The following is a 27,658-nucleotide window of genomic DNA, read 5'->3' on the forward strand; positions in this document are numbered from 1 at the left end:
GGGTGTAGCCGTAGGGCGGCCGGCGGTTGGCTGCCGTACGGGCGTCGGCAGGAGGGAGCCGAGCTGAGCCGGGCCTCCCGCGGCTCCGAGGTAGGTCCCCGCGTTGTGAGCGCGGCCGCTGCCCGTCCGTCGGCTCGCGGGGTTCCTCGGCACGGCGGCAGGTGCGCGGCACGTTGTGTCGGCGGCCTCGGGGCTGCGGGAGGAAGCGGCCGGGGCAGCGTCATCCCCCCGGCTGGGAATGTGGGCCGTCATCGCTGCTGCGTGTCGCTTTTTGTTTCTTCCTCCGATTTTCTGCTCGTTTTTTGTCTTTCTTTTATTTTCGGCCTCGCTCTGTCTCTCCTTGCGGCTTTAATCTCGGTGCTGCTTCCATCTGGGTGCAGCACCGTGCTACTGGTGCCGGGCTGACCCTCGTTATCGCCCCGCAGCGGTGTGTGCTCCCTGCTCGGACGGCAGCGGTGTGAGCGGCAGGCCTGGAGCTGGCGGCTCTCGGCAGCTCCTGCTTCCTGCCCCGCTTCCCTTTGCTTGTGCTCGGCCGGCATGGAGCTGGATGGGACCTTCAGAGGATCAGGGATAGAGGTTGTACAGGATTGGGACAGGAGGACAGAAGGGATTTTCCAAGTGAGTGGGATAGCAGAGCTTTGTGTATTCATTTCAGTCAGTTAAAACTGCTCTGGAAGTGAAATTCACATCTTTAGAGCCAATATCTAGATCCCTGTCTTTCAGTCACACAAACACCTGAATCCTCTGTCTGCCTGGTGCCGGCATGCAGAACACTTGCCATTAACATCAGAGCTAAACAGCAGCATATGGGAATGCAAAAGAGAGGAAATAAAGGGTAATAATCTGCCATGGGTCTCTCATAATGAAGTTTTTCCGCCTTGCATACACTTTTGGTTAGGAAGAAAGCCTGCCACTGTCGTCCGTGTTGCCACTGCTGAACAGATGGTTACTGCCCCTTCCTTATCTTCGTTGCTTCCAGCTTGTGCCAGAATTAGTTGAGTAAACATAGTGAACATTGCTTATACATACTGGACTTTCTCTTCTAACCCCCTGGTCGCCTGCTGCGCTCTGCTTTCTTTCCATGTTGCTTACCATTGTTGGTGCAAGCTTTGACAAGCAGCTGATGTTTGCACATTTATGCTGGCAGATGTAATGGTGTTTTTAAGTGTCCAGCATTTTTTATGAGGAGAAGTTGTAATCAAGGAGTTGTTATGTTGAACACGCTAAAATCCTTCCTTTGCAGTAGTACAGCTTGTTTCTATAAAGCCACCTCACCAACTGAAGATGCAACAAAGTACTTTTAGGCTTGGTGTCATCTAGGAATGCAAGATTAAATTCCTGTCATACAGAAGTAGTGTGTAACTAGAGTATGAGCTACCTGATTTGTGTTTTACAGCAGATGTTAAAGGAGACCAGAACTTTTGCACTGTTTGAAAGATCTGTCTAGATGTACTGTTTTACTGCTTTGTCTCTGCATCACCATCAGGCCTCACCATGTTGCGAGCCTTTAGCCACACAGGCAATAGGTGTGCATTGCGCCCTGCTGGGTGCCGGCACCACCACAAGCCAGTGCTGGCTATCAGGAGGGAAGATGTCAGTGCATGGGAACGCAGAGCTCCGCTGGCACCCAGGCATGTCAAGGAGCTGACACAGATGGGTTACAAAGTGCTGGTGCAGCCATCAAACCGGAGAGCCATCCATGAAAAGGTGAGGTCCCGTTCTGAGTCAGATAAGCAGAATCATGGCTCAGTTATTAAGCATAGTACAGGAGAACTAACATTCAAAGGTTGTACACATGGAAATGTTTTACCCATTGTGTTGTTATACTGAAGTTGTCCTAGTGTAGAGAAAAAGCACAACAAAGAAGTGCTCAGTGCTCCTGGGGAGAGTTTTCTTTCCTTTGACTCTGTGAGCTTCAGGACTGAAAATATTTTGGCCTAATGTATCTGAGCCAACAGATGAAAATTGAAACATAAGTAGGGAATTAGTGATCTCTAACTCATATCACCTTTTAATTAAGGCACAGTTCTGGCTTTCATCAAAGCATGATCACATTAGAAACACGAGTAAGCTGGAATTTCAATAGATTTTTGAGATAAGAGAGAGCAAAAATAGATTTTCCATATGGAAAAGACATTCTTTCAGCATGGGCTTAGCTTAGTATGTTATAAAATCATCAGGCTTTTTTGTCAGATCTCTCTAAACTTACTTTCAGGTATTTCAAAACATTGCAAAGGGCTGTTTGCTACTGCAATACTGTCAGATAATTGAACACAGTAAAGTACTTTCTTTATATTCTGTAGATTTAAGATGAATTATTTTGTTAATATGTATTTTTTGGCCTCATGTAATAGGATATTAACATGGAAATTCAATTTGATGCTTCTTTTGATAATGAGGTTTATGATTGTACCATGGGCAGTAACTTGCTTCTACTTTGTAGAATTTTCTGTTTGTGCTCTGAAGTTGCTTTTGTGCCATGATCTAAATATATGTTTAAAAAAATGAACAACCAGAAAAAAAATAAATTGATTTTTGTTTTGTGTAGGACTACATCAAAGCAGGCGGTATTATTCAGGAAGATATTTCTGAGGCTTCTCTGATAGTGGGTGTGAAGAGACCTCCAGAGGGCAAGTTAATCCCTAAGAAGAACTATGCCTTCTTCTCACACACCATTAAAGCCCAAGAGGCAAACATGCCCCTTTTGGATGAGATTCTGAAACAGGTAAATGCTGTCATAACAAGGGTTGGTGGCTGTTAGCAATGAGCTCAAACTGAACTTGATCCTGAAGTCTGGTTGAAGGCTAGCTGCCTCATATGGTTGATTTCAGTGTGTATATTTGTAGATAGCTCATGGGGGGACCATTCTTGGAGCCAAGTATTTCTCACTCAGGATCTACAACTTCAACTGCTAAATGTGTTTTTGTGCATATGGCAGACAAGTTGTGACCATAGTGTACTTGAGAAATGTTCATGCTATGTGAGCAGAAAGATCTGTGGGTGTAATAGATCCTTACTGAGGAAGCCAGCCAATTTGGGCAAAGAGCAGCTTCTTGGCTGCGGATGTGATCTGCAGCAGCTAAAGTGGCCCATTGGGGAGCTCTGTGCCAAGAGTGAGAATGAAATGCAGAGATTCTTTATGTGAATTCAATTTAGTTTTTACATTTTATTCTTAAATCTTGTTCTGCCTTTCTTGTATATTCCCATCAACATATATCAGGGAAGGTGTCAGAGGTGTTTGAAAAGGTAATTTCTAGGAATGCAATGTGCCACTGACTCTGCATTCAATGAAAATTTTAATACTCGATTTGCTGTGTGTTTTCAGGAAGTTCGACTGTTTGACTATGAAAAAATGGTTGATCATAAAGGAATGCGAGTTGTGGCCTTTGGAAAGTGGGCTGGTGTAGCAGGTATAGTGCACAAAAACAATTGTGCAACAATTGAAATGATAAATTCCTGTAATATTTCTGGTTCTGTACATTTCCTGAAAGTTGGAGCTTTGGAATGCATTGTAACTGCTATGCTGCTTTTAAGACCTTTTTTTTTCCTTTCTGTTTCGTCTTGCCTCCTTTTGATGAGACTACAAGTCAAATAGTCCCGTGGATTCCTGGCAAATCTACTGCTTATATTCAAGTCCCATTCATCTGTTCAACTAACCTGAGGCAGACAACATATCGAGGTCAACTGCACAGACTTTTGAAAGATATTGCAGCTGACAGTTCCATGGCTTTGAACAGCTTCTGTTTATCACTCTGTTACCCATCTACACTGATTTTTGTGAGGTGTGGTTCACATTCCTTTCTGCTGAACTGCAATTGTGTTTCTTCAGGAAACCCTGTTACCTCTTTTTGGAATCTAGTGATCTGTACACATCCAACAGAAGGATATCCAAGTATTAAGCCGTGATGGAATGCATCGTCTAGGCCAAGGTCATGGCCTGATATTGAATTTCTTCTTCCCTGGTGTTATGTACATTTTCTTTATAAGGAAACTATTAAATCACAGGCAAAAATATTTGGGATGATTTTAGACTTCAGTCATTCTCTGCAGTTTCTAACTGTGTGTATTCGTAATTAACACAATAGGAATGATCAACATTTTGCATGGATTGGGATTACGCTTTTTAGCCCTGGGACATCACACTCCCTTCATGGTAAGAGTACATATGTTTTTTTCTTTGGAAAAATAACATTCAAGCATCATCGGTATTTGAATAAGGAGTGATGTTTCTGCGCCTTTGATTTCAGCACATTGGGATGGCACATAACTACAGGAATAGCAGTCAGGCTGTGCAGGCAGTACGAGACGCTGGATATGAAATTTCACTGGGACTGATGCCAAAGTCAGTTGGGCCCTTGACATTTGTGTTTACTGGCACTGGTAATGTGTCTAAGGTAACAATTCTGTCTCTCAGCTGAAGCATTACATTATGTCTTGGCATTTGAAGTGTCGGGTTCAATGTGTTAAGATGGGTTTGTTTTGTTTGCTTGGACTTCAGGTTTTAATGCATGGGCATTCAATCTTTTGGCTTGCCTCGGCCACACTGAGGGAGGAGGAATTGTCTTGGGCAACATATATGTAGGTCACTCCAAAAGAAATGCATCCTATGCATTTCCTTGGAAACTACAGCATATACAAATAAATAGAATAGCACTGTTTGATAGAGCAAGTTATCTGCTACAAAACACCATTTTTCAGCATAGTCACCACCATTAGCTGTGCCTTTTCATTGGTGATAAGCAGAAGCCTGCATGTCATGCCCATTAAAACCTGTATCAGTGTAGGTGACCCACTGTCACTGTCACCACTGCTGAAACTCACCACCCACCACCTCGGTGTGCTCACATCCTCTGGTTGGTCTCCATCAGTGTTCAGGAAGCATTGGTGAATGCCAGTGGGTACCAATTTTTTTCTTCATGGACGAATTCAATGACACACCTTTGCTCTGTATGCACTTCCATGCCAGATGTCATTTGTTAGGCTGTCCCTTTGCTGCCATCTGTCACATGGCAACAGCATGTAATGGGATGTTGGTGGGAAGGTTCAGCCTCTACTGCCATGCTACCAACATCCACCTTTGACATGGGCCAACATAATAAATAGAAGGCATTACTTCTGGAGCTGCCCTCTAAAATATAAAATAAATACATATGAATATATAATAATTAGTATTAATAGGTGTATCGTATGTAGATTTGTAAAATACATAATATAGTTAATGCATATAAATAACAAAACATTTTAATGTTTTTTATTAAAACATAAAAAAGGAGAGCAACAAGACCTCAAAAACAGTGAGATATGTGACCCTGTTTTTGTGAAAATACCATATCAGGCTGGTTGAATTGCAATGGTTTCCGTTCTCAGTGAGCTCCTGAGGTATCATTAGTGATTTCTGATGAAGTTTCATTTTTTCCTTTGCTTCATCCTTGAACACAGTTGTCCACAAACACACACACACACAAAACGATGATGTAAGAGGTGACTGTGAAGTGAGAGATATTTCTCACTGTTAAGATAGGGCTTAGGAAAGTCTGATAGAGAGACATGATCAGATTAGGTTAGGTTAAACCTCACTCCTCCTTTCTCCTTTTTTGCACCTGCATTACTTTTGTCTCCCATTCTTCCCTTTGGGCTCACAAAGTCAGTCCATTAAACTGTGAGGAGAGAAATAACTATTCTAATACTTGTTGACTTTTTATATATGTTTCAGTAACACTGACTTGGCTTACAAGTGCTGGATTTGTTATCTAGGATTTGGGGAAAAAGACTCACCCCTGATTTTGGAATCAGAGATCATAAAATAAGGCTCCAGATATAAAGGAAAATCACTGCCTGTGACAGATCTTTGTCATTTTTCTATCTCTTTTCTTAGACCCAATGAGCAGCATAACACAATCCCTATATTCTTTCCTCATCCTGAATTCCACTTTTTCTTTACAGGGTGCCCAAGAAATGTTCAATGCCCTGCCATGTGAGTTTGTGGAACCACATGAGTTAAAGGAAGTTTCCCGATCTGGAGGTAAGCTGCGGCAATAAATGTGATTAAAAACATTCAAACCTATTTTGTCCAAGTATATCAGCTAATTATTGCCATTATTTTTTTTTTTTTTGGTTTTTTTTGTTTTTTTTTTTTTTTTGCTTCAGACCTCAGAAAAGTCTATGGGACAGTGTTAAGTCGTCACCATCATCTTGTAAGGAAGCATGATGGAATGTATGATCCAGCAGACTACGATAAACATCCAGAACTTTACACTTCTCGCTTTAACACTGATGTGAGCATCCCTTCCAGCATTTATAAAAGATTTTTAACAGGAACTTGGTAGTGAATACTCCATTGTGTATTTGTTGATTTAATACTCCAGACCAGGGAGCTTCGACTTCTCCTGTTGCTTAAATGAGAACACCAGACTTCTGTAACTTTCTTTGCAGATTGCACCCTACACAACTTGTTTAATTAATGGCATATACTGGGAACAACATACTCCTCGCTTGTTAAGTCGACAGGATGCTCAGAATCTACTGGTGCCAGTTAAATCTGCTGCTAGTGCACCTGAGGGCTGTCCTGAGTTACCACACAAGTAAGATACCTCATTTCAATTGTAACTGTTTTTCAGTACCATGATCAAGCCATAACACTAAGCAGATTCATGACAGTATGGCAAATGATTTTGTTTCTCTTACACGCTGCAAAATGCCCCATTGATTCTGCTTTTGTTTTTTTTTTCTGTGATTTGCAGTCTTTTTTTTCACAGTTTGGAGTTTCTGAAAATATCACAGTGCAAATGACTGACAGGTGTTGTCTGTATTTCCTCAAAGGTTGTTCTGCTCTTGATCCTTGTGCAGAATGTGAGCAGAATGCAAAGACTGGCATCTGAGATTTGTACCTACTGCACCACTATTGCTAGAGATGTCTATGCATGAACAGAACTAGTTGGATGAGGGCCTTCTTCCTGTTCTCTCATTTGGCTTGTACAAGTTCAATAACTGTTCCTTACCTGCTCTGACTTCTGCAGCAAGTAACTGGAATGCTAAGAATCATAGAATCATAGAAAGGTTTGGGCTGGAAGGGATGTTTAAGATCATCTGATTTCAATCCCCTGCTATGGGCAGGGACACCTCCCTCTAGAACAGGTTGCTCAAAGACTGGCCTGGCTTCTCAACCCCAGCTTTAAGGATGGAATGTAAATGCAGGCTTATACTCCTTTCATTGTGGGTAGGAGCTCACTCTCTCTAGCCCAGCCAATACTGTAATAACCTAGAGATGTGTGTTGTAAGCATATGGCTATGTATACTGGTAAGGGAGTAGGCTTTTGTCTGTTTGTTAGGCTCATGAATGCACCACCAGTGCCAGATGTCTGCTGAGAGGAGGTAGCCATCCCATTCCATTTCCTCTCATGATGATGAAGTTATTGTAGCACAGGATTGTACAGTGGCAAACGTGAGGGGACTAGTAGGTGGATGATGAGCAGGAGGTGTTTGCAGCATGTCACAGAGAAAAAGACAGATGAGTGAATTTTTCTGGTTTTTGAAAGTTATGGTTAATATTTGGATCCTATTGATACAAATGGAAATTTTATGATGGATTCAAGTTTCGTTTGTTTCTTGGAGGTCACTGTTTGAATAATTAATTTAAAATTGATATAACATTGATAATTCTTCTTATTTTTATCTGTTTGTAATTCAGATGCTATTTTTTTGTTTGATCTTTAGACTTTTGGCAATATGTGACATTTCAGCAGACACTGGAGGATCTATAGAATTTATGACGGAGTGTACAACAATTGACAGTCCATTTTGTATGTATGATGCTGATCAGCATATTATTCATGACAGGTGAGATAGCCTTTAGTTCAGATTGCATTCATTTGTACTTTGTACAGTGAAACAATGTATTGAAAATCATGCACTGAAAATAATTCTGAAAGATGGGATATTACAAGTATGAAAGAGAAGTTCTTTAGAAGAGCTGTATTCTCTCTTTCAGTGTTGAAGGCTCTGGTATTCTGATGTGTTCCATTGATAATCTGCCAGCACAGCTTCCTATAGAAGCAACAGAATACTTTGGTGACATGCTTTTCCCATATATTGAAGAGATGGTAAGATCTTATGTATGCAACATGAAGGTAAAAGCTTGGACTTTAGCCTGCTGGTTTGTTGCTTTTCTGGTCTCCTGTATACATTTAAAAGAAATCTGCTGTAGAACACAACAGACTTCGTTTTAAAAACAAGCTTTCTAAATCTTGAGGCAATACTTTCAAAAATCATAATGTGAACAAGAAATTAAGAACACAGATATCTTAGGGATGTGCAGATAATACTTTGATCATTGTTTATGGATGCTGCTGCAGTAGGTTTTGAAATCTGAGGGGTTTTTTTTAGGTAATCAACAATCACAGTAATACCACCATTTGAATTTTCTGGAAAGTCAAAAGACACTGATCAGGGCTGGGATAATTTTAGATTTAGAAGATACTGACATGGTTGCATGCATTTAAATGCTGCTTAAAACTTTGATATTTTACTCTGAAAAAAAATACTATGGGAAATAAAACAATCTGATTTGCAAAAACTTATCTTCACAGTTATTATCAGAAGGCTCAGAACCTCTTGAAAAGCAGAATTACTCACCTGTTGTTCGAGATGTAAGTTTTGCAGTTTGACTGACTGCTTGCCTTCCTCATCTTTAAAACACAGATACAAAAGTTCCTCAAACTTTGTTTCATTTATTTCTAGGCAGTGATTGCATCTAATGGCTCACTGACAGCTAAGTATGAATATATCCAGAAACTGAGGGAGAGCAGGTATTGTATTGCTTCTTAAAGTTTGGTTCAGAATTGTAAATAAGCTTGTCTGCATTCTGTTTCCCCTTTGACATTTTACTTTCTTGTGTTTTTTTCTGGACAGCTGCTATATCGCACTCATTGTCTTCTAGCTTGTTGATTTCCTTCTTCCTTGATGCACCCTGTCTAAATCATTAAAATCACAGAATCATAGACTGGCATGGGTTGGGCCGGGAGAAGGGACCTTAAAGATCTTCTAGTTCCAACCTCCCTGCTATGGGCAGGCCTGCCACTCACCAGGTCAGGCTGCTCAGGGTCCCATTCAACCTGGCCTTGAACACCTCCAGGGGTGGGGCATCCACAACTTGTCTGGATAAGCAGTGCTAGTGCCTCACCACCCTCTGGGTAAAGAATTTCTTCCTGACATCTGACCTGAATTTCCCTGTTTTGGTTTAAAACTATTGCCCTTGTCCTGCCACTATCAGATCTTGTAAAAAGTTTGTCTCCCTCCTGCTAATAAGCTCCCCTCAAGTACTGAAAGGCAATAGAGAGGTATTCCTGGAGCCTTTTCCAAACTGAATAAGTCCAACTCCCTCAACATTTCTTCATAGGAGAGGTGCTCCAATCCTTTGATCTTCTCTGTGATCTCCTCTGGACCCACTCCAATAGCTCTACATCCCTCTGGTACTGAGTGGGTAATCCAGATGGGGCCCCATAAAGGCAGAGCAGAGGGGGCAATCACATCCCTCTTTCTGCCTGCTACCCCTCTCTTGATGCAGCTTTGGATGCATCTGATCATTAGTAACTTACACTGAATTGTCATTTTTCTCTTCTTGATGTGATCAAGACTATTATTTTTTACCAGAGGCAGAAAATAACCATATTCCAGTATTCTTTTCTTCCTTAACATTTTAAAATGGGTTTGACATACAGTTCCTTGAAAGGAATGGCTGAAAAAGCTATCTACTATAGCTTGAATTTGTTTTCCTCAAGTATAGCTCAAGTGTCATGATGCTTAGCTTTGTTTCATGGGTGGATGTGTCCAGGAGCCTCTGTGAAAATGCAGTCTCATTATATTCCTGTAGCTACAGCTTTAGCTACTGCTTCATCCTGATCCTGTTTCAACAGTTACCTGCCAGTGGTTGCATGAAATAAGTAGCATTGAGTAGATTAGCTAACAGAAACGTAAATAGATTGGATATCTCTTTCATTCCCCCTCCTCCCTGTCATTAACAAATACATAGAGTTTGCCTGTAAAGAAGGTAAATTTGACAATAAGTGACTATTTCTGCCTTCACGTTCATGGTCAATGCCAGCTGTGCTGTGCACCATATGAGAGTTGAAAGTTATCTGACTGGGAGCACTGCATGCACCAGCACATACTAAAAGGACAGTGTGTTGACTCATGCCTGCCAAATGTACCAGATTTCCTTTTGAACTCTGGGAAGTCTGGTTATGAAATTGTGCATGATGAATTATATATAGGTGTTTTTTTTCACCCCAAGTAACATTCTGTTTGCCTGCCAAAGACTGTGGTTTATTACATTTATTTTTATCCTGTGCTGTATACTAGACCACCTCAAGAAACTGTCTCTAACAAATTTTCTTATTCCTTATGCAGCACAGGGATCTGTTTTTTTGGCTTTCCCCATAGTCATTTGCATGGTCTTGTGTGAATTATCCTGAGAATCTGGAGACTTCCCAAGGGTTTTTTCTGGGTAGATTTTTGATATTTCCGTAGACCTGTGTGTTGCATGCGATGTTCAGTTGTTCATTGGTGTTGCTCACTTAGTTATCAGGAAATCCAAACCTGCTAACACTACCCTCCCTTTATTTTGCAAACTTGGGAAATAATGCAAATGAAAGTGGGGAGTTCACTGCTTCAAGTGTGATGTGTAGCTAAAGATAGACTCTTCTCTAGTGCCTTTAGGAACCGTGTGTCTTCTGTTATTACTCTAACAAAGTATTACGTTATGTCTAGTATCTGAGGGCTCTATTTAGACTGATTGCTTATACCTTTGAATGTCCATGACCATGTCAAACAAGTGATAGCCAGGCTGTATTAGCTGAACTGTTCTGGGTGCCATCAGAATGCGGAAAAAGTTTGATTTACTGAACGTTTCTCCATCTTATCACTTTCACTTGCTTCATACTTGCTACCAATTCATCATCCACAACTGCAATGGCATGTCCCATTAACAGTGTGGGCTTATTAAGTATTACTTTTAATTGTTTAGAGATCAACATAGAGCTGGCAATAATCTGAGATGTTCTTTTCTGGAATTCTGTTTCCACTCCTGGTGGGTCATTTGACAGCTTGTGTTTATGCCTATCCCAGAACAGTTGATGCAACTGATATCTGGACACTGGAAAAAGTTTTAAATAAGTGTGATAAGAAATTTGATGCAAAATTCAGATTTCTTTAATTACGGAAGTCTCCCCTTTGTCAGCACTGTTTTATAAGCTCTGCGTGTCATTCCTACTTTCAGTTAGTAAACAGTGGAGGGGAGTTCTTAGTCTTTTGCCTGAAACAGCATAGTTGTGGAAGAGGTTCTTCTATTAGAACTGGAAGTAGGAAGAGGAGAGTCCATGGGTTAGACATATGAAAGGATATGTAGGGCTTGGAACACCTTCTGTGAATAGGTGAAATAATAATTTAAATAAAATAAAAAATCTGTGAAACTTGTTAGAAGGTCAAAACGTGAAGTAACCTCTAGTAATAATTTATATAGATTAAACAGATGATACATTGGTGTATCCTGTTCAAATTTAATGGTTGAGAGGAAAGTAGAGGAAGAGAAAATGGAACAGCAGGAGTTTTGGAGGTTAATTCAGCCTTCACAAATGCTCACAGGTGGCTGGAGTGTGTTTCAGACAGGTGGATTTGGTATTGATTTAACTCTGTCCACTCAGAATAGTCATTTAGTACTATTGTTTGAGGCCTTGTGCCCCTCGATATCCCATTGTGCTTCATGCCATGGTTTAGGCCATGCAATACCACTGTTTTTGTCATACTCTTTTGGCATTGCTCTGAGAGGCTGCAACAGCATCCTTCATTATTCTGTTTTTGAACTGAAAAATCACAACCAAAATTGAGTTATGGATACCATGCAGAACTCTCACAAAGTCTGAGCCAACCATTATTTAGAGGAAATGAGGTTGGTCCTCTTCTGAGGACAGTAGCTCAAAGCAGAGTTGGTCAGCTAGAGGGCAAGGTTTTCTCTGTGGCATAATCCACAGTGCAGTGTATGCCTCTGTAAACTCCTGGTAGATAAAGGGGAAATTGAGGATCTTCTGTATATATATATATGTATATACATATATATATATATGTATATTCTGTATATACTTCTGAAGTTGTTGTAAAATAATCAGGGTAAAGACTGGAATCCCCTTCCGACAGCCCTGCATGACATAGACAAGAAAAAATTGTTGAGCACCCAGTAGCAACTAGAGAAGCAGTGGAGACATTGATGGATTTGATTTTGGTTATAACAGAAGAATGAAATGAGAAGTTTGACTGTAGAAGAATGGTAGCTGTACTAGGTGGTGCTTGACCAGTCTTGGGTTAGCTGGCCATGAAAGTGACTTGGTCTGAATAGAGCTCTTGGTTTGTAGACTTACTAAAACATGCTTATTCTGTTCGTCCTAACAGTATACAATTTCTTTCTTCTGTGTGGTTTTTAATTCTGCCTTTCATACCTCCTAGGGAGCATGCCCAGTCACTGAGCATGGGTAATAAGAAGAGGGTATTAGTACTTGGCTCTGGCTATGTTTCTGGCCCTGTACTTGAATATCTCACTAGAGATACTGATGTTGACATCACCATTGGTAAGTAAGACTTCTCTTGTTTTCCACTTAAAAATTGTCTTCTATGTGTTATATGGATTTATTCCAACTAACTGGTTTGGCTGTCTCTCTCATAAATAATAAATGAATCTGAGAATTTATAAAACCTTTACTATTATGCACTACAGAAAAGGATTTTGTAACTTTCTGAGCATTTTGAATTCATATAATTTATCTGAAAATGATACACCCACGTGAAAAGTTTACTGTTTGCATATGTAACCTATAGAGAAATTAGAAATAAATGTTTTTCCTTCCAAGCTGCTTTAGGCTTTTGATTGACATTGTAGCTAGCCATGCTAGCTACATTTGTTACCCTTTGCAGCAGTAACCATAATACTTTGAACCCCTGGATAAAGACCTACCAGGGTCTCGTTTAGACTAGAACAATAGTCTTACCATGTGCGGTGTGAGAAAAAATAAAGAAACAGCTCTGCAGCCCAGGCAAACATAACAACGGCCCAGCCAAAAGTACAGGTGGCCCATTCAGCCAGACCAGTTCTGGTTTGGAGATGTCCTACCTACTTCATCATTAACAAAGAAGGATGATGGCTTCTAGTTTTATGTGAATAATTTGTATTGAACTGCTGTTAAGTAAAAGGTATCAGCTTAAATTTTAGTTACTTTTAAGTATATCCACAGTCATGCTAATTGGTTATAAGACCACTCTATTTCTGAGAGTGTTTTTAGGTTCTTGAGTTGTATTCGCTGTGGCTTGACACTGGCAGCTGATAAAAAAGAATTTACTGCTATACAGGTTCTTTATGCATATTTTCTCTTCAACTCTTAGTGAAAAGAAAGCATCCATGCAGCAGCTTCTCTTTGGAGAGAAAGTGGCATATATAAAACACAGTTATACATGGGAATGCTTTGGACTTGTTTTCATCTTTGGGTAACTTAGTGTTTTATTTTCAAAACAGTTTCTGTGATGAAGGAACAACTTGAACAGCTGACGAAAAAATACAGCAGTGTTACTTCAGTTCATATGGATATTATAAAGGAGGAGGAAAAGCTGTCCTCTTTGGTGAAGAAACACGACCTTGTGATCAGGTTAGAATTCTGGGTAAAATAGGATGGGCTTAACCTGAAGTCGTGCTGCTCCTTTCTCCTACTTCACTGACTTAAGTCAGCATGGTAACTGTGTAAAGGACCCGTTGTGTGAATGCCCTCAGCATTAGACCTTTTAATAGAATGTAAGTGGCAATAATAAATGTATGTAAGTTATGTTTATTATTATTTCAACACATAGGAACTGAGATAGTATTCCAGTATGTAAATAGCTACAATTGGCCACTGCCTTCTTGAGTAGTGCATCAGGTAGTTGTTATGAATCTTATTCAGCTTGCCTGTTTAGAAGGTCTTGAAAAGAGGTCTTTTTGTTTGTTTGTTGTTTATGAGGAGAAATATGACAGAAAAACTGTCTGAAGAATTAATACCATATTATTTTGAATGCTATTCTGAGTCATACAACAGCATTTCTCTAATAGGGTAGCATTTTACTTGCATAGGTGTGGAACTACTGGCAGGGCTGACTTCTCCATTTACTTGAACTTCTTGTAGGCATAGAAAAAGCATTGGTGAAAGTCTTTCTGTTGTCACTGGGTTGGATTTTATGTTGCGTAATTCTCTTTCAATTTCTAGTTTGCTGCCTTATTCAGTACATCCTTTGGTTGCTAAGGAATGTATCAAGAACAAAGTGAACTTGGTAACAGCCAGCTATTTAACACCAGCCATGAAAGAGCTCCAGGAGAGGTAGGTATGGGCATCTCTCTGGCGTAGCTTCTGACGTAATCTGAAAAGTTTGCAGTGAGTTATATCTGCAGCCCTGGTCTGATCAGGCTACTGCTCTGAACACTGGAATACGTAGTTCTGCGTGTCCCATTTTATTCCATGTCATTGTGCCTTGCCATTCTTCCCTCAAGCCTGTTTTGAAGGAGGAGTTGGACTGTCCTGTTCCACCAGTGATAGCAAGCTTGATTGCTATCATTCCTCTTCACCTTACAAAAATCATTCTTGCCTTACTGTATTAAATTGACGACAGTTCTGACTATTCTAATGTTTCTTTTGTTCTGCTATATAAGGGAAAGTTGTTTTTGGCATAGAGCTTCTCTGAGTCACAGTACTAGAACTCAAGAGTCAATTCAAGTGGGATGGGAATCCATTGTGCAGTGTTTCTGTAAATGATAAAACAGAAAGCTAGATGTGTAGAGAACCAGTGCTGTAGAGATGAGAGAGGCTTGTGCACCTCTCATTCTCATCTTGCTTTGATACCAAGAGGTCACGTTACTCTTGCCTAAAAATACCAACACATTCCTCTCACTCCCCAACAAGCAAACAAAAAACCTGAACCACAAAAACACCCCCTTCCACTGTATTGAAACACAGTGTATTTGTTTGTTTGTTTTTTATTATTATTGTTTTTAAATAAATCAGTTTGTGGTGGTAACTGAGCTGCTCTTGAAATAGGCAACAGCTTTGTTTTTTTCTTGCTTTTTTCAAAACTACCACCACAAAAACCAAACAAAAAACAAAAAAAAACCCCATGTGCTTAAAACTTAGGAAAGAAGACCATTCTCTCTCTCTGTGGGAGCTCTTAGTGTAGGGCTGTTGTGACTATCCCTGTTATGTCTTTTGCATTACTGCCTTCCCATGTTATAGTACTGTCCAGGAGAATATGGCACACCAAGTGGCTTTTGGGAATTTCTATTTCTACCATCCTCTAAATAATGCTTGTCCAATCTTTTGGCTTGCCTAGGTTGCATTAAGTGAAGAGGAAGTGTCTTGGGATGTGTGTAAAATCTAAAATGTAGTTAATGTCTATAAGCAACAAAACTTATTTTTTATTAAAACATAAAAAAAGGAGCAACAATAACATAAAACTATTGGGATACTGTGACCTTATTTTTGTGAAACTAACGATCATTCTGCTTCAGTGGAAGTGAACTCCTTTGTGAGTTCTCAAGATGTCTGTCAGAGATTTTTGATGAAATTTGGCACTGCACTGTGCCCTCCCCATGTCCTGGTTTCAGCCCGGACAGTGCCTATATTTGGTGACTATGAGCAATGAGTGCTTGGCTGGGTTGGGCTGCTCAGTGAGGCAGAGCCACCACTGTGATGGCACAGGGCAGGAGCTGCAGGGTGATCTGGGCAGGGTTGTATGCGACCCACAGGTTGCACATGCCTAATCTAGATGTAACATTAAAATAAAAGAAAACAAGGCTATCGTGATTCCTGAGATGGTTGTACCCTTTGGATTTTAATATCTTCTTGTGTTTTTTCCCCATGAATCTCAGACAGATGGCAGAGAAGAGTTTGGGGAAAGTTTTCTGGGTCTCCCTTGGACATATTTCCTGAGCAAAAGGCCTGCATAGTCAGTGTTCTGACATTTGTCAATTTCTGCTACTTCTAGTGTAGAGGCTGCTGGTATCACAGTTATCAGTGAAATGGGCTTGGATCCTGGTCTTGACCATATGTTGGCAATGGAATGCATTGACAAGGCAAAAGAAGTTGGTGCTACGGTAAGGTTGGCAGATTGTGCATGCTTCTGCCAGGGTTTTTGTTAGTAATGCTGTTCCTTTAACACCAGCCCACTTTGGGGCATGTCACCAGTGTGTAATGGACTCCTTAGTTTTTGCAGCTGCCTGGAATTTTGTGTCAACTTATCCAATTTGTGAGAGTCCATCACTTAAGATGCCTTTGCCCCAGGAGCTTTTGCTATTTAGTGGGCAGTGCAATGAGAAAGACTGATGCTGTTGCTTAGTGAAGTTTTCTGATTTCCCTTTTCACAGCAAATCTTGTAATTTGGCCTGGTTGGGGAATAACCTCAATAGAATTTAAGAACTTAAAGGGATTCTGCAGGGTTGCTCTGTGCTGTTTCTGTCTTGTGTCTGTCATCTGTTCCTTGTTTCTCACCTGTGAACAAATCTGACAGGTTGTATCCTACACCTCTTTCTGTGGTGGCCTGCCAGCTCCAGAGCACTCTGATAATCCTCTGAGATACAAGTTCAGCTGGAGCCCTCAAGGAGTCTTGCTGAATACCGTTCAGTCTGCTACGTATTTGAAAAATGGAGAGGTGAAGTAATCCTATTGTTTCCATTTAAAGACAAAGAAGATGACACCAGGCTCAGGAGGGAATTGGGATTTGTGCTGTGTTTATTGTTAAGCGACTGACAGATGCCTGAGTTGCATGTGTCAGTCCCATGTTCTGAGTATAATGGTGTTTGTTTGCTACCAGCTTTTAATTCCTAATACATAGAATGCCAAAGGCATGTATGCTAATGACTAAGGCACTGGCTTGAGGTTTGTGTTCTGAGTTCAGCTTCCAATCCGTCTGATTGCTTGGTGTCTGGCTCTTAGAAACAAAATAAAATGCGAATCCTATTTGCTTTTCCATCTAATTGCTTTTGCAAACCAAACAGCTTAATTCTATACTTGCACAGTGCCATTACATCTGTTTTATAGAAATGTCATCATTTGTGGAAAGCTGTTGCAAGCCATTATCACCCTTCTGCTTTCCATTCCTATTTGATCACTCCTGCTTGCTCAGTGTAGTTGCTGAGCATGGCTCTTCAAACATCAAGGAGACATCTTGTATAACTACCGTAAAATTTAGCTAATTATCTAAACTTCTCGGTTTTGCAGTCTTTTGAGATGTTTTGTTATGAAGTTACTGTAATGAGAAAAAATGAAAATTCAGGACTTGTTCATTGGATCTTTGTTAAAAAGCAGCGGCACATAATTATAAGTTTCAAATTAATGGGTATCTTAGAGAATGTGAAAATATTTCTTAATTTAAAACACACTGCATCCATGTGAATGGTTCATTAGAACTGCACTATATGAGCTTGCCAGTAAGTTGCACTTTTCTTCCTTGCCACTTAAATCTTGATCTGTGTCTGTTGTGTTCTGCGCAAGCATCTTGTTTAACAGACTGTAAGATCTTACCATTTTGATGAAGACTTGGTTGCTTTAGGCTTTCTTCTAGAAGGAAACCTTGTCCCTTTGCTTTGAAGCAACGAAAAGGGTTCATGCCCGTGAAAATTGCAGCACTAATGTAAGTGCAGTGGGAGCCTGCAACCTTAATACAAGTGCAGCAGGAATTACTAGAATGTGTTAGCAGGATGTGAGTTGTTCTTGTCCTTTGATTATTAACAGCTGACATAGTACATGCTCCTTCATCACAGTATATACTTAAATGGCTTCTGCAGCTGCTTTGTTTAGTTTGAGCCTTTGTTTGTGCCAGAAACGCTAAGCATAATGTTCTTAGTTGGAGCACACTTCATTTTTTCTGTTGTGAATCAAATTGCTACAGCAAAGTAATACTGGTGTTCTTTTATAACACTCAGGTTATCAATATTCCAGCGGGAGGAGCGTTGCTTGATTCTGTTACTGCAATGGATTTTTATCCAGGATTAAATTTGGAAGGTTTTCCTAACAGAGACAGTACAAAATATGCTGAGCCATATGGAATTCAGACAGCTCATACTTTGTTAAGGGGCACTTTAAGATACAAAGTAAGTTTTGATCATTTTATCGTTGTTATTGTTTTTCTGAGGAGATGAATACTATCATCACAATAAAACTGTATTTAAAAGGCAGCCCATTTTATCTCTGTAGTTGCTATTTATGAATTCTTTATCTCAGCTGAGAAATAATTGAACAAATAGCTTTACTTTGCTTATTTAACAGATGTTTGTTGCTGCAAACCAGAAGAATAACTTTACCAATGCAGTTTGCTTGCATAGTCTTCATCAGTATTTCTTTTTTTTTTTTCTGTGGCTTTGTAGTTAGTGTTGGATTGACAGAAGATTAAAACAAAAAATATCAGTTTTGTGATGCATTTTGTTAGTATGTATTTTTAAGAATTTATTAACCTCTGAAAGTTGATATGGAGTGGAACATATGGTTACTCCTATGAATAGTATGTAAGACAGAATCATAGAATCATACAATGGCCTAGGTTGAAAAGGTCCGCAATGATCATCCAGTTTCAACCCCCTGCTATGTGCAGGGTTGCCAACCACCAGACCAGGCTGCCCGAAGCCACATCCATCCTGGCCTTGAATGCCTCCAGGGATGGGGCATCCACAACCTCCTTGTGCAACCTGTTCCAGTGCATCACTGCCCTCTGTGTGAAAAACTTCCTCCTAATCTCTAACCTAAACCTCCCCTGTTGCAGTTTAAGACCATTTCCCCTTGTCCTATCACTATCCACCCTCATAAACAGCCATTCCCCCTCCTGTTCATATGCTCCCTTCAAATATTGGAAGGCCATAATGAAATCTCTCTGGAGCCTTCTCTTCTCCAAGCTAAAATCACAGTTTTGCATCAAAATGAATTGGTTCATTAAGTAACTAGAAATCTTGAATTAGAACTGCTTTAGTTTGTTAGTCACAATATTAGAACTAGAGCATAGGAAGTTCCGCACAAGTGTGCACAAGAACTTCTTTATGGTGAGGGTGACGAAGCACTGGAACAGGCTGCCCAGGGGGGTTGTGCAGTCTCCTTCTCTGGAGATGTTCAAGACCTGCCTGGACACCTACCTGTGCAACCTGGTGTAGGGAACCTGCTTTGGGGTTGGGCTCGATGATCTCTGGAGGTTCCTTCCAACCCCTATGGTTCTGTGATTCTGTGATTAGAGGGTTTTTTACTTTCTGATTATTTTATTGGTCAGTGTACACTAAAAGGAAATCTAAACCCCTAATGATGACTTGAAACAAGCTTTTATGGATATTTACCTTTTTGAGTTAAGGTTTTTGACAAGATTTAAGTAACTTTCTTTTGTGCATGGCATGAGAAAGATCATGCATATTTTCCCTGTGTTGCAATACACCAGGATCTTTTTTATTTCTGGGAAGGAGGAAAGCTATATTAGCAGAGGAGGACGGAAGGCCAGTTTGGAGGTAAAAGGGTTACAAATGGCAGTAGCTCTCTTTCTGTTAGTCTAGATATGGTCTCTTGTTCAGAAGCTAAAAATATGTGGAAGGCATCTATATCATCATGGAGTCTTAATATGACAGCATCTACTCTTCAATTTGGTGCCTGGTAAAATGTTCTTCTTTTGTATATGTGTTAGAACAAGAGCGGAAAAAAAAAACCAAAACAACAAAAACCCATGCTGGAGTGGCATGAAGAGTTTTTCTTGCAGCACAGCTGATAATGTTGTTACTGTGGTTAATATTCCTTTCCTGCTCACCAAAGGAGACCCATGGCTTCAGGTTGGGGTGATGTCAGAGGAACCCCACCTGTGCAGTATATCCATGCCAGTGTGTAACTCGCCATGTCTTGGCCCTTCTCATACACTGCTCAGTCATGCAGTGCAGCAGATGTGATCCATTCAGTGCAGAGGCTGCCACCTCCTCAGTGCCATTCATAGGCTGAGTTCAGGTGGCTAATGGAGTCGCTTTATAAAGAGGTGTCACAGAAGGATCCAGCTGCAAGGCCATCTGAGCTAATAACCTTGTGCTGCTGGAGGGAGCTCCTCATTATAATTAGCCTCTCTAGGGGTTCTTTATTTCCAGAAGCCTGGTTTTTGATCATGGTTTTAGTCACTTGCATGTAAGTGTTTTTAGGTATGCAGTAGCTGTGTGGCAGTTGTCCTTGTTGCCATTAACAGGAAACAAACAAAAATGAGCAGGAAATGGTTGGCTTATTTTGTCGTTCAACCTATTGTCCTTTGCAGTTCCTTTTAGATGTCATTCCATCCCTGTCTTGGTTGTCTCTCTAACGTTCCTGAAGAAAAGATACAGAGGGTTCTTACCTTAAGAACTAGTTTATTTGATATCAGTACAATTATACAAGTGTAAAACTGAGGTGACCCAAATTAAGATTTCATCTGTCTGTTCCATAGATTGTTTAGGGCCCAGCTGGCTGAACTGCCCTGCCTGTAATGATGTACTGAAATTTGGTCTGGTGCTGGCCAGTTTGGCCCTTCAGTCTCCTGAACCAACTACTTGCCACAAAAATACTGATGACAGAGTAATAATAAATCATTAAAGAGGGTGTAGAAAAAATAGAATGAGAGGTGGAGACCCACATATTCACCTACCACTGTAGCCCCATTGGAATCATGTTATTATGATTGTTTTCCTGTTGGAATAACAGCATGGCCATGGTTGTATCCACTACTACTTTAAAACTAAGAAGAAATATCAGTTTCAAGTGATTACTGGTTTTAACCACATTATTCTTTTATTTCAGGGATACTCTAAAACTATGGGAGGCTTTGTAAAGTTAGGGTTAATTAACCCAGATCCTTCTCCTTTGCTAAACTCAGCCACGCCACGTCTAACTTGGGTGAGTTTCTCTGATTACTGCCTTCTTTTCTCTGTTTGACTATCCATTCCCTTTTTTCTAGACTTGAGTGTCCTTTACAATGGCAATCTTGTATTGCATCCCGGTCTTCTTTGCTTTTTATTTCCAGACATCAGAAAAGTGTTCTTTGTCAAGAAATGCAGGTTACCAAGGGAGTCTGGAGGCTGTCTGAACTGGACTAGGCAAAGCCATAGCTGACATGAGTGCAGGCTTCAAGCAGGACATTGGGTTAGGTGACTGCCATGGCCTGTCCAGTGTTCCTATGAATTGTCCCTAATGTTATGCTAGTTAGTTGGGGAAAAAATCTGACACTTTGATGAAATGTCAAATGTACCAGCTAATAAACTTGTTTAAAGTGTGCCCTTCTGTTCTCTTTAAGGTTACTTGTGAGAGATGTTTTGTGGAAGAATGGTGGAGAGAGTTTTAAGTGCAGTTAGAGGATGAAACTGATTTTAGCTTTTTTTGATAGCATTGGCATTGGTCGCTTTCTTGTCCATCAAAGGTTATTTATGAGTGGAAAGTAGTTTTGCTTTTCATGTCAGTGAAAAATGCGGTAGCTATGATTTGGATTTGCTTTGTTGGTAGCAACAATAATGGGAGGACGGTTGGACTTAGATGATCTTGTAGGTCCTTTCCAACCTTGTGATTCTACAATTCTACAATCTCAGTGCCCCTAAAGCTTTAGAATGGTGGGCTTCTGAAATAACTTTATTTGACCAGGGATTATAGTTTGTTGAAAAGAATGTCAGCCAAGCTATTTCATACATGATGTGCTGCTGTTACACTTGACTGTCAACACATTGGTTGTCTCTGTGGGCAAAGTAGAGAATCTCAGTCACATTTAGAGTAAGGTGTGTATACAGACAGCTTTTTGCTTGCATATCTGTCATGTGAGACATTTTTCTCCAGTTTAGCAACCCCTTGAGACAGTAACTTGTTTATTCAGATAGACTAAATTCATATCTCTCTCCTGTTTCCTTCCTTGTGCTTATATCAGCATTAATCTGGAAAAAGACCCAAGGCTAATGCTGCGTTACGGTCTAAGGAGAACATAGTATTTTTCTGAAGATGTTATTATTTTCAGTAAATAACTCCTTCAATATTTTCAAAATCAAAGAATAATAATGGTGAAGAGGATGACTCATGGTTGTGTCTGACTATCATAGAGTGCTGCTCTTCTTTCCCGGACTCCAGAGAGCTTATAGGCTGCCATTTCTGCAGTGTGTCCATTCTGTAAATCAGTTTCCTAAAATGGGCTTGGAGTAGTTTTTATTTGTTGAGGTGGTTTTTTCCACTTTCATTTTTAGGATTAACATCCATAAGTTTTATGCGCAGAAACTGCTCTAACTTCCAGGCTGCCCAGCCTCAGTAAATAAGAACACAATATTATGAAATCTGTACAATCCAATAGCAACTCCTTAGTCTCACTGCAAGCCTTGTCTTAGTAATAGTATTACATCTTAGTACTTCTTCTTTTATCTGCCTTATATTTGTAGGTTGCTTGTAGATAACATGAGCTTGTCAACAGGCTGTACAATTCCTGCTTGTTTAGAGCTCCTTCTACTATCCATCTTGCTGTGAACGAAGCAAGCAATAACTAACATCTTGATAACACAAAATGTTCTTCAGATATGGAAAGAAAAATTCAGAAAGCTTTTTGGTAATACTCCCACGACTGTGATAGGCTTGTTTATCTCACTAGTCTGTGCCCTTCCTTTTGAAAGGGATGTTCTCCATTTCTAGTCCAGCTGAGAGAGATCCTTAAGTTCTGACATACTGACTGTCTTAAGGCTTCTTTCCTTTCACCTGAACATCCTCCAACCGTTCCTCATTTATGCATATTTCTATGTTCATTCAGTGTTGGAGGAGGGGATAAGACAATACAAAAGATAAGTAGCGTGAGGCAGCTGGATGGTGGGAGCAGAAAGTTTCTGGGAAAAAATTCCAATATTTGTTCTCATTTGCTGTGATTAAAAATCTCACTCTCGCTTCTCCTGATTGTGCAGCCTGTCTTCTCAGAAGTAGTGGATGTTAACTGAGCTTAGGCTCTACAAACCCTGACTGAAAAGCAGTGGGAACAGATGTCAGACCTTCAGGAGCTTTTTAATTTTCTTTTAATACAGAAAGAGCTCATGTGCAAACTGGTTGAAATTCAGTCTCCTGCTGAGTACTCTGTGCTTAAAGAAGCTGTATTTAACAAGCTGGGTAAAGACAAAAGTCAGCTGGAGGCTGTGGAATGGTAAGATGTTTCAGGAATTTTGATTATTTATATAAGTCGGCAATTTTACTAGTTCTGGTCTGTGTTGAGGCAGTTAAACTGATAAATGTTGAGCAACCTGGAATTCACAAAGCTGAGATGAAGTTGTTGATGTGCAGTTGTATCAGTCTATCCCTCTTCTACCAGGCTAGGATTACTGGGAGATGAACCAGTTCCAGCAGCAGATTCCATTGTGGGGGCTCTTGCAAAGCACATGGAGACGAAGCTGCCTTTTGGTATGTAAGAAGTCCTGCTGTCTTTTGTGGTTATCTCTGGGACAAATCAATATCTCTAATAGCCTTTATTTCATCAGTTTGTTTATGTTCGAGTTTTTTTAATGTCTCGCAATTTTCCCTGTTCCATCCACTATTGTTTTCTTTCCCTTTTACATTTTTCATCTCATCTGAATCTTCTATCCTTTATAGCCCCTATCTGAAGTATAAATTACTTCCCCAGTGTAAGTGATGCGTATACAGAATGCCTTGCTTGCCATGAGCCTCATCTTGTTAGAACTGGAATGCAAGTAATTAATGAACATTTTGTGTGCTTTTCTGTCAGGCACTGGGGAGAGAGATATGATTGTTATGAGAAATGAAATAGGTCTCAGGCATCCTTCTGGCCATTTGGAAGACAAATTTATTGATCTGGTTGTCTATGGTGACAACAATGGATATTCTGCCATGGCCAAAACAGTCGGATACCCAACGGCTATTGCTGCTAAGATGGTTCTAGATGGTAAGTAACAGGTCAGCCTCTGGTAATTGCATTTCAACCTCTGTATCTGCCTGCCTGTAGCAAACATGTGGTGTTCCTGGAATATATATCTGTATTATTGTTATTTTTAATTGATAAAACTTTTCTTGTCTCCTTACAGGAAAATTTAACCTGCGTGCTTGGATCATTTAATGACAGTTCTTAATTTACTTCTGAATTCCTAGAGATTTGTTCATTTAATCTCGAGTGTTTCATCAGTGTAGGGGGGACCTCTGGTATTATAAATTACAATCGTTGACCTTTGGAAACTGTGTCACAGTGAAACAGGTTAAGATATAGTTCTGCTGAACAAACAGTGACTTCCAGTGTTATTTTCCAGACTGATCAGATTTGAGGGTACAGCATAATACTGGAAACGTGTGTATATAAACAGACACACTGCCTGGCTATCATCATCTAAACATGAAATAGTGTTGGGGTGGGTTTTTTTTGTTATGTTTTTGTCTTTTCTTCTTGTTTTGTGTTTTCTTTCCTTCTCATTTGTTTCTAACTACTAGATCTCCATTCCTCTCTTGGCTGGCTGAAATGATTGAAACCTGATTTTCTTTTATTGTTTTTTAAGTTCAGATGCTTTTTATCTAGCCAGTTTCATAGCTCTGTGAATCAAATTGAAGCTATGTGTATCACACTGTAATTTAAGCGCAGTATTTGTATTCCTTATTTTTGGTACAGTACTGATGCTATGTGAGAATATAACACCACTCCCTAAAAACGAATATCTATGTGATTGCAAATTGATATTTGCTTACATATGTTGAACTTGACTAGCTGACAGGCTTGCATCTGAAAAGGGCAGGGGGAGGAAATACAATAGGAAAAGTTCACAAGTAGAGATAAACACAGATTGTTTACTATTTACAATCACAAGTAAAACATGCAGGATTTGGAGAAGATTAATTTGTTGCTGATGAAAATAGCTTTCGCTAGTGAGATGCAAAGTAAAACAAGGCCTTCCTCCTTTCTCCAACATATTTCCTCTCATGTCCCCATGCCTCAACTTCTTCCCCTGGCCCTAATCGCTGCCGGGGAATGGGGAGTTAGGGGCTACAGTCAGTCTGTTAGCATGTCCCTGTTTTGCTTCTTCCTCTTCAGAATTTCCCCTTGCCCCACTTTGGGTTCCCCTCAGGCTGTACAGGACTCTCTCAGCATGTGGAACACCTTCTCTTCTTTGACATGGTCATTCTCTTCCTTCTCCCTCCACTGTCTTCAGAGTTCCTTTCTCATACTTTGTTCCTCACTCTCTGCTGCTGTGCAACACTTGAAACCTTTCTTAAATCTGCTTTCCCAGAGGCACCACCATGTTGGCTGCTGGGCCGGCTATGCCCTGTGGTAGCCCCACAACACCCTGCTGGCACCTGGGCACAGATATACAGTAACTTTAACACTTAATGCAATTTTTATTTCTTTCTCCTTAATTTTAGGTGAAATAAATACCAAAGGCATGGTTATACCATTGACGAAGAAGATTTATGGACCAATACTGGAGCGTGTTAAAGCAGAAGGCATTACATACAATACTCATAACGTTATCAGGCAGTAACTGGAAGCAATGGATTGAATCTGGTTTTAGCACTGTTTGTTCCCCACAAATACAGCTTAAAGATTCTCGATTGGGACCAATTAAAGACAGGATCTGGTATTTCACACCCAAGTGGTGCCTTCTGTAGAATCGATCCCCGACTTTGTTGTAAAATCTGTAGATACTTGGATGCATGAGTTATGTTACTTTCTTTCCAAAACTTTTAGGCTCATGTTTCAGCACCGATCTTTACTTAAATGTTTTCTAAATAACTTGTATTTTTAAACTGACTTCATCTCCTAAATGGATTTATTATGGGGTTGTCATTGAGACAAAATGCAGCTGAAAGGAAAACCCACTACTGACTTTTGTGAAGGAAAAGTCTGTTTACTGTTAAATACTGAAGATGTTCAGCTGCTAACATTTGAAACCTAGATCTTAATATTTGTTACATCTTTCTCTTATGAATGTACACTTGAATTCATAGGTGGACGTAGTGTGTTTAAAACTACCTTCCCTCCCATACCCTTTCCTGGCTGCAGTATGTTGAATTAGTATTGCATGCTGCTTTCTGTTGTTAGGAGAGCACATGAGCACTTAGCTCTGCAGCTCAGAAGGGTATTTTTAAACATGCTACTGTTAATGTGCTCACCAGTTGCTCTAAATGACATGTTTACTCTTTTGAATTACACTATGTGCCTTGTCCAAGTTAAGAACTGTTACAAGGGGAACTGACTGTCTAATGTAAGCAGTTTTGAAATGCAGCGGACTTAGAGGTTTAAATCACTACTTTTTGAGTTAACTTTTGTCCTTTCTCTATCATGCTTTTGAAGTGTTGCTTTGGGTTCCTGTCCGTACTACTCAATTCACTGCCACTTCAGAGAGATGAGGGTTTGCAGCACACCAGCACACGATGCTCAGTGCTGTGCTGCTCAGCAATGCTGGTCCAGCTCTAGCAGCAGTGCAGCTGTGACAGCTCTGAGCTTTAGCCTGAGTTCAGCTTCTCTCAGGCAGAAGAGCAGCTGTTTCCTTCTAGTTCAGGACTGTTTCTGTAGGTTTAGCTCAGGGATTTCTGCACCACCTTGCAATGCAGGCATGGGTTAGACTTTCCACTAGTTTGGTGTGAAACCTGCCAGTTTCAGTAGAACTTGTGCGGCTATCTGGAACTCCTCTCTAAAGTTTAATACTGATTATGGAATCTGCCTCCTTTCAACTTTGCTCACAGATGCACCTTGCTGATAAACGCACAGCCTTTTATCTGCTGAGCAGCATAGTACTACTAACACAGTCCTGAAAGGTTGGAAGTCCAGAGGTTGCCCTGTCTGTATAGTATAGCTGAAGGTTTGATCTCCAAGTCTTTCTACTCAAGATTTGGATTTGCTTTTTGCATATGTAGTAAAGGAGCAATGGCAACAAAGAGGAGGCTGAAAGGAGCCAAAGGCAGAAGGAAGAATGAAGAATGAAGACTGAAGATAAGGACTTTTTATACTGAATCAGTGAATGACTTCTTGCTGTCAAATTTGGATTCTGTTACATTGCTATGCACCTTCTAAGTATTGTAGGAGATCCTGGCTCCATTATGCTGCTTCCCCTCCCACTGCTGCTACAGATTATCTGTTACGTGGCTTGCGTGTGCATCTGTGGTAATCATGGAGTCCGGAATGAATGTTCCGCTCTCTGTTGCCTCTTCTGTCCCACAGGTCAATTAAAGGCTTACAACTAAGGTTTAATTTTAAACTTCTATCTGGTGGTTTCTTCCAATTCAATACAGTATGACACCAGGATCTCAACTTCAGTATTCTGTTGCCTTCCTTTACCCTACAGTTACAAATCCACGGAGTTAAGGCTGTATGCATACATATACATTGCTTCTCTGCCTAGAAAATGCAATATGGAAAGAAAACTGGAACTTCTTATTTTTCTTTAAGTTTTAAATAACCCTGGACTGACAGTGTGTTTTTTTCAAGAAACACTATTTTGGAAAAATTATGTATTGGAATATCTTTGTTTTCCCATGCAGTGATGCTTTTTGCTTTCTAAGCGTAGACTTAAGTGTATCGCTCAGCTTTTGTACGAAGGGTTAGATTTCAGCCCTCTGCATATTACTGGAAGATGATCGTATGGTGTACGCAAAATAGGTTGAGAAATAAATCTGAAAATCCA

General features: G+C 40.2%; 1 protein-coding gene across 3 annotated transcripts; it reads left to right on the top strand.

Annotated features, from left to right (window-relative positions):
• Positions 1-32: 32 nt before the first annotated feature.
• AASS (aminoadipate-semialdehyde synthase) lies at positions 33-27,658 on the top strand. 3 transcript variants are annotated; one of them, XM_015852915.2, is made up of 24 exons: positions 33-161; positions 1,487-1,707; positions 2,549-2,725; positions 3,326-3,410; positions 4,086-4,153; positions 4,248-4,394; positions 5,944-6,022; positions 6,148-6,275; positions 6,433-6,581; positions 7,714-7,836; positions 7,988-8,099; positions 8,586-8,645; positions 8,737-8,804; positions 12,493-12,614; positions 13,553-13,682; positions 14,274-14,384; positions 16,042-16,150; positions 16,564-16,704; positions 17,978-18,145; positions 20,832-20,927; positions 23,069-23,184; positions 23,350-23,438; positions 23,761-23,937; positions 25,398-27,658. In XM_015852915.2, the coding sequence occupies exons 2-24, from the start codon at positions 1,495-1,497 to the stop codon at positions 25,514-25,516; spliced, it is 2,787 nt and encodes a 928-aa protein (XP_015708401.2). In that variant the 5' UTR covers positions 33-161; positions 1,487-1,494; the 3' UTR covers positions 25,517-27,658. The 3 variants fall into 3 exon arrangements, with proteins under 3 accessions (XP_015708401.2, XP_085380937.1, XP_015708394.2); XM_085524811.1 differs by having other exon boundaries at positions 33-90; positions 1,397-1,707; XM_015852908.3 differs by having other exon boundaries at positions 33-90.

Source organism: Coturnix japonica, chromosome 1, assembly GCF_054131305.1.
Source record: "Coturnix japonica strain WE chromosome 1, WE-NBRP24, whole genome shotgun sequence".
In the NCBI taxonomy this organism is placed as follows: Eukaryota; Metazoa; Chordata; class Aves; order Galliformes; family Phasianidae; genus Coturnix; species Coturnix japonica.

Coding starts and splice junctions, on each gene's coding strand:
- AASS (XM_015852915.2), top strand. CDS start 1,495: ATGTTGCGAGCCTTTAGCCACACAGGCAATAGGTGTGCATTGCGCCCT. Junction 16,151..16,563: donor CAAAAGAAGTTGGTGCTACG/GTAAGGTTGGCA, acceptor CAAATCTGACAG/GTTGTATCCTACACCTCTTT. Junction 23,938..25,397: donor TGCTAAGATGGTTCTAGATG/GTAAGTAACAGG, acceptor CCTTAATTTTAG/GTGAAATAAATACCAAAGGC.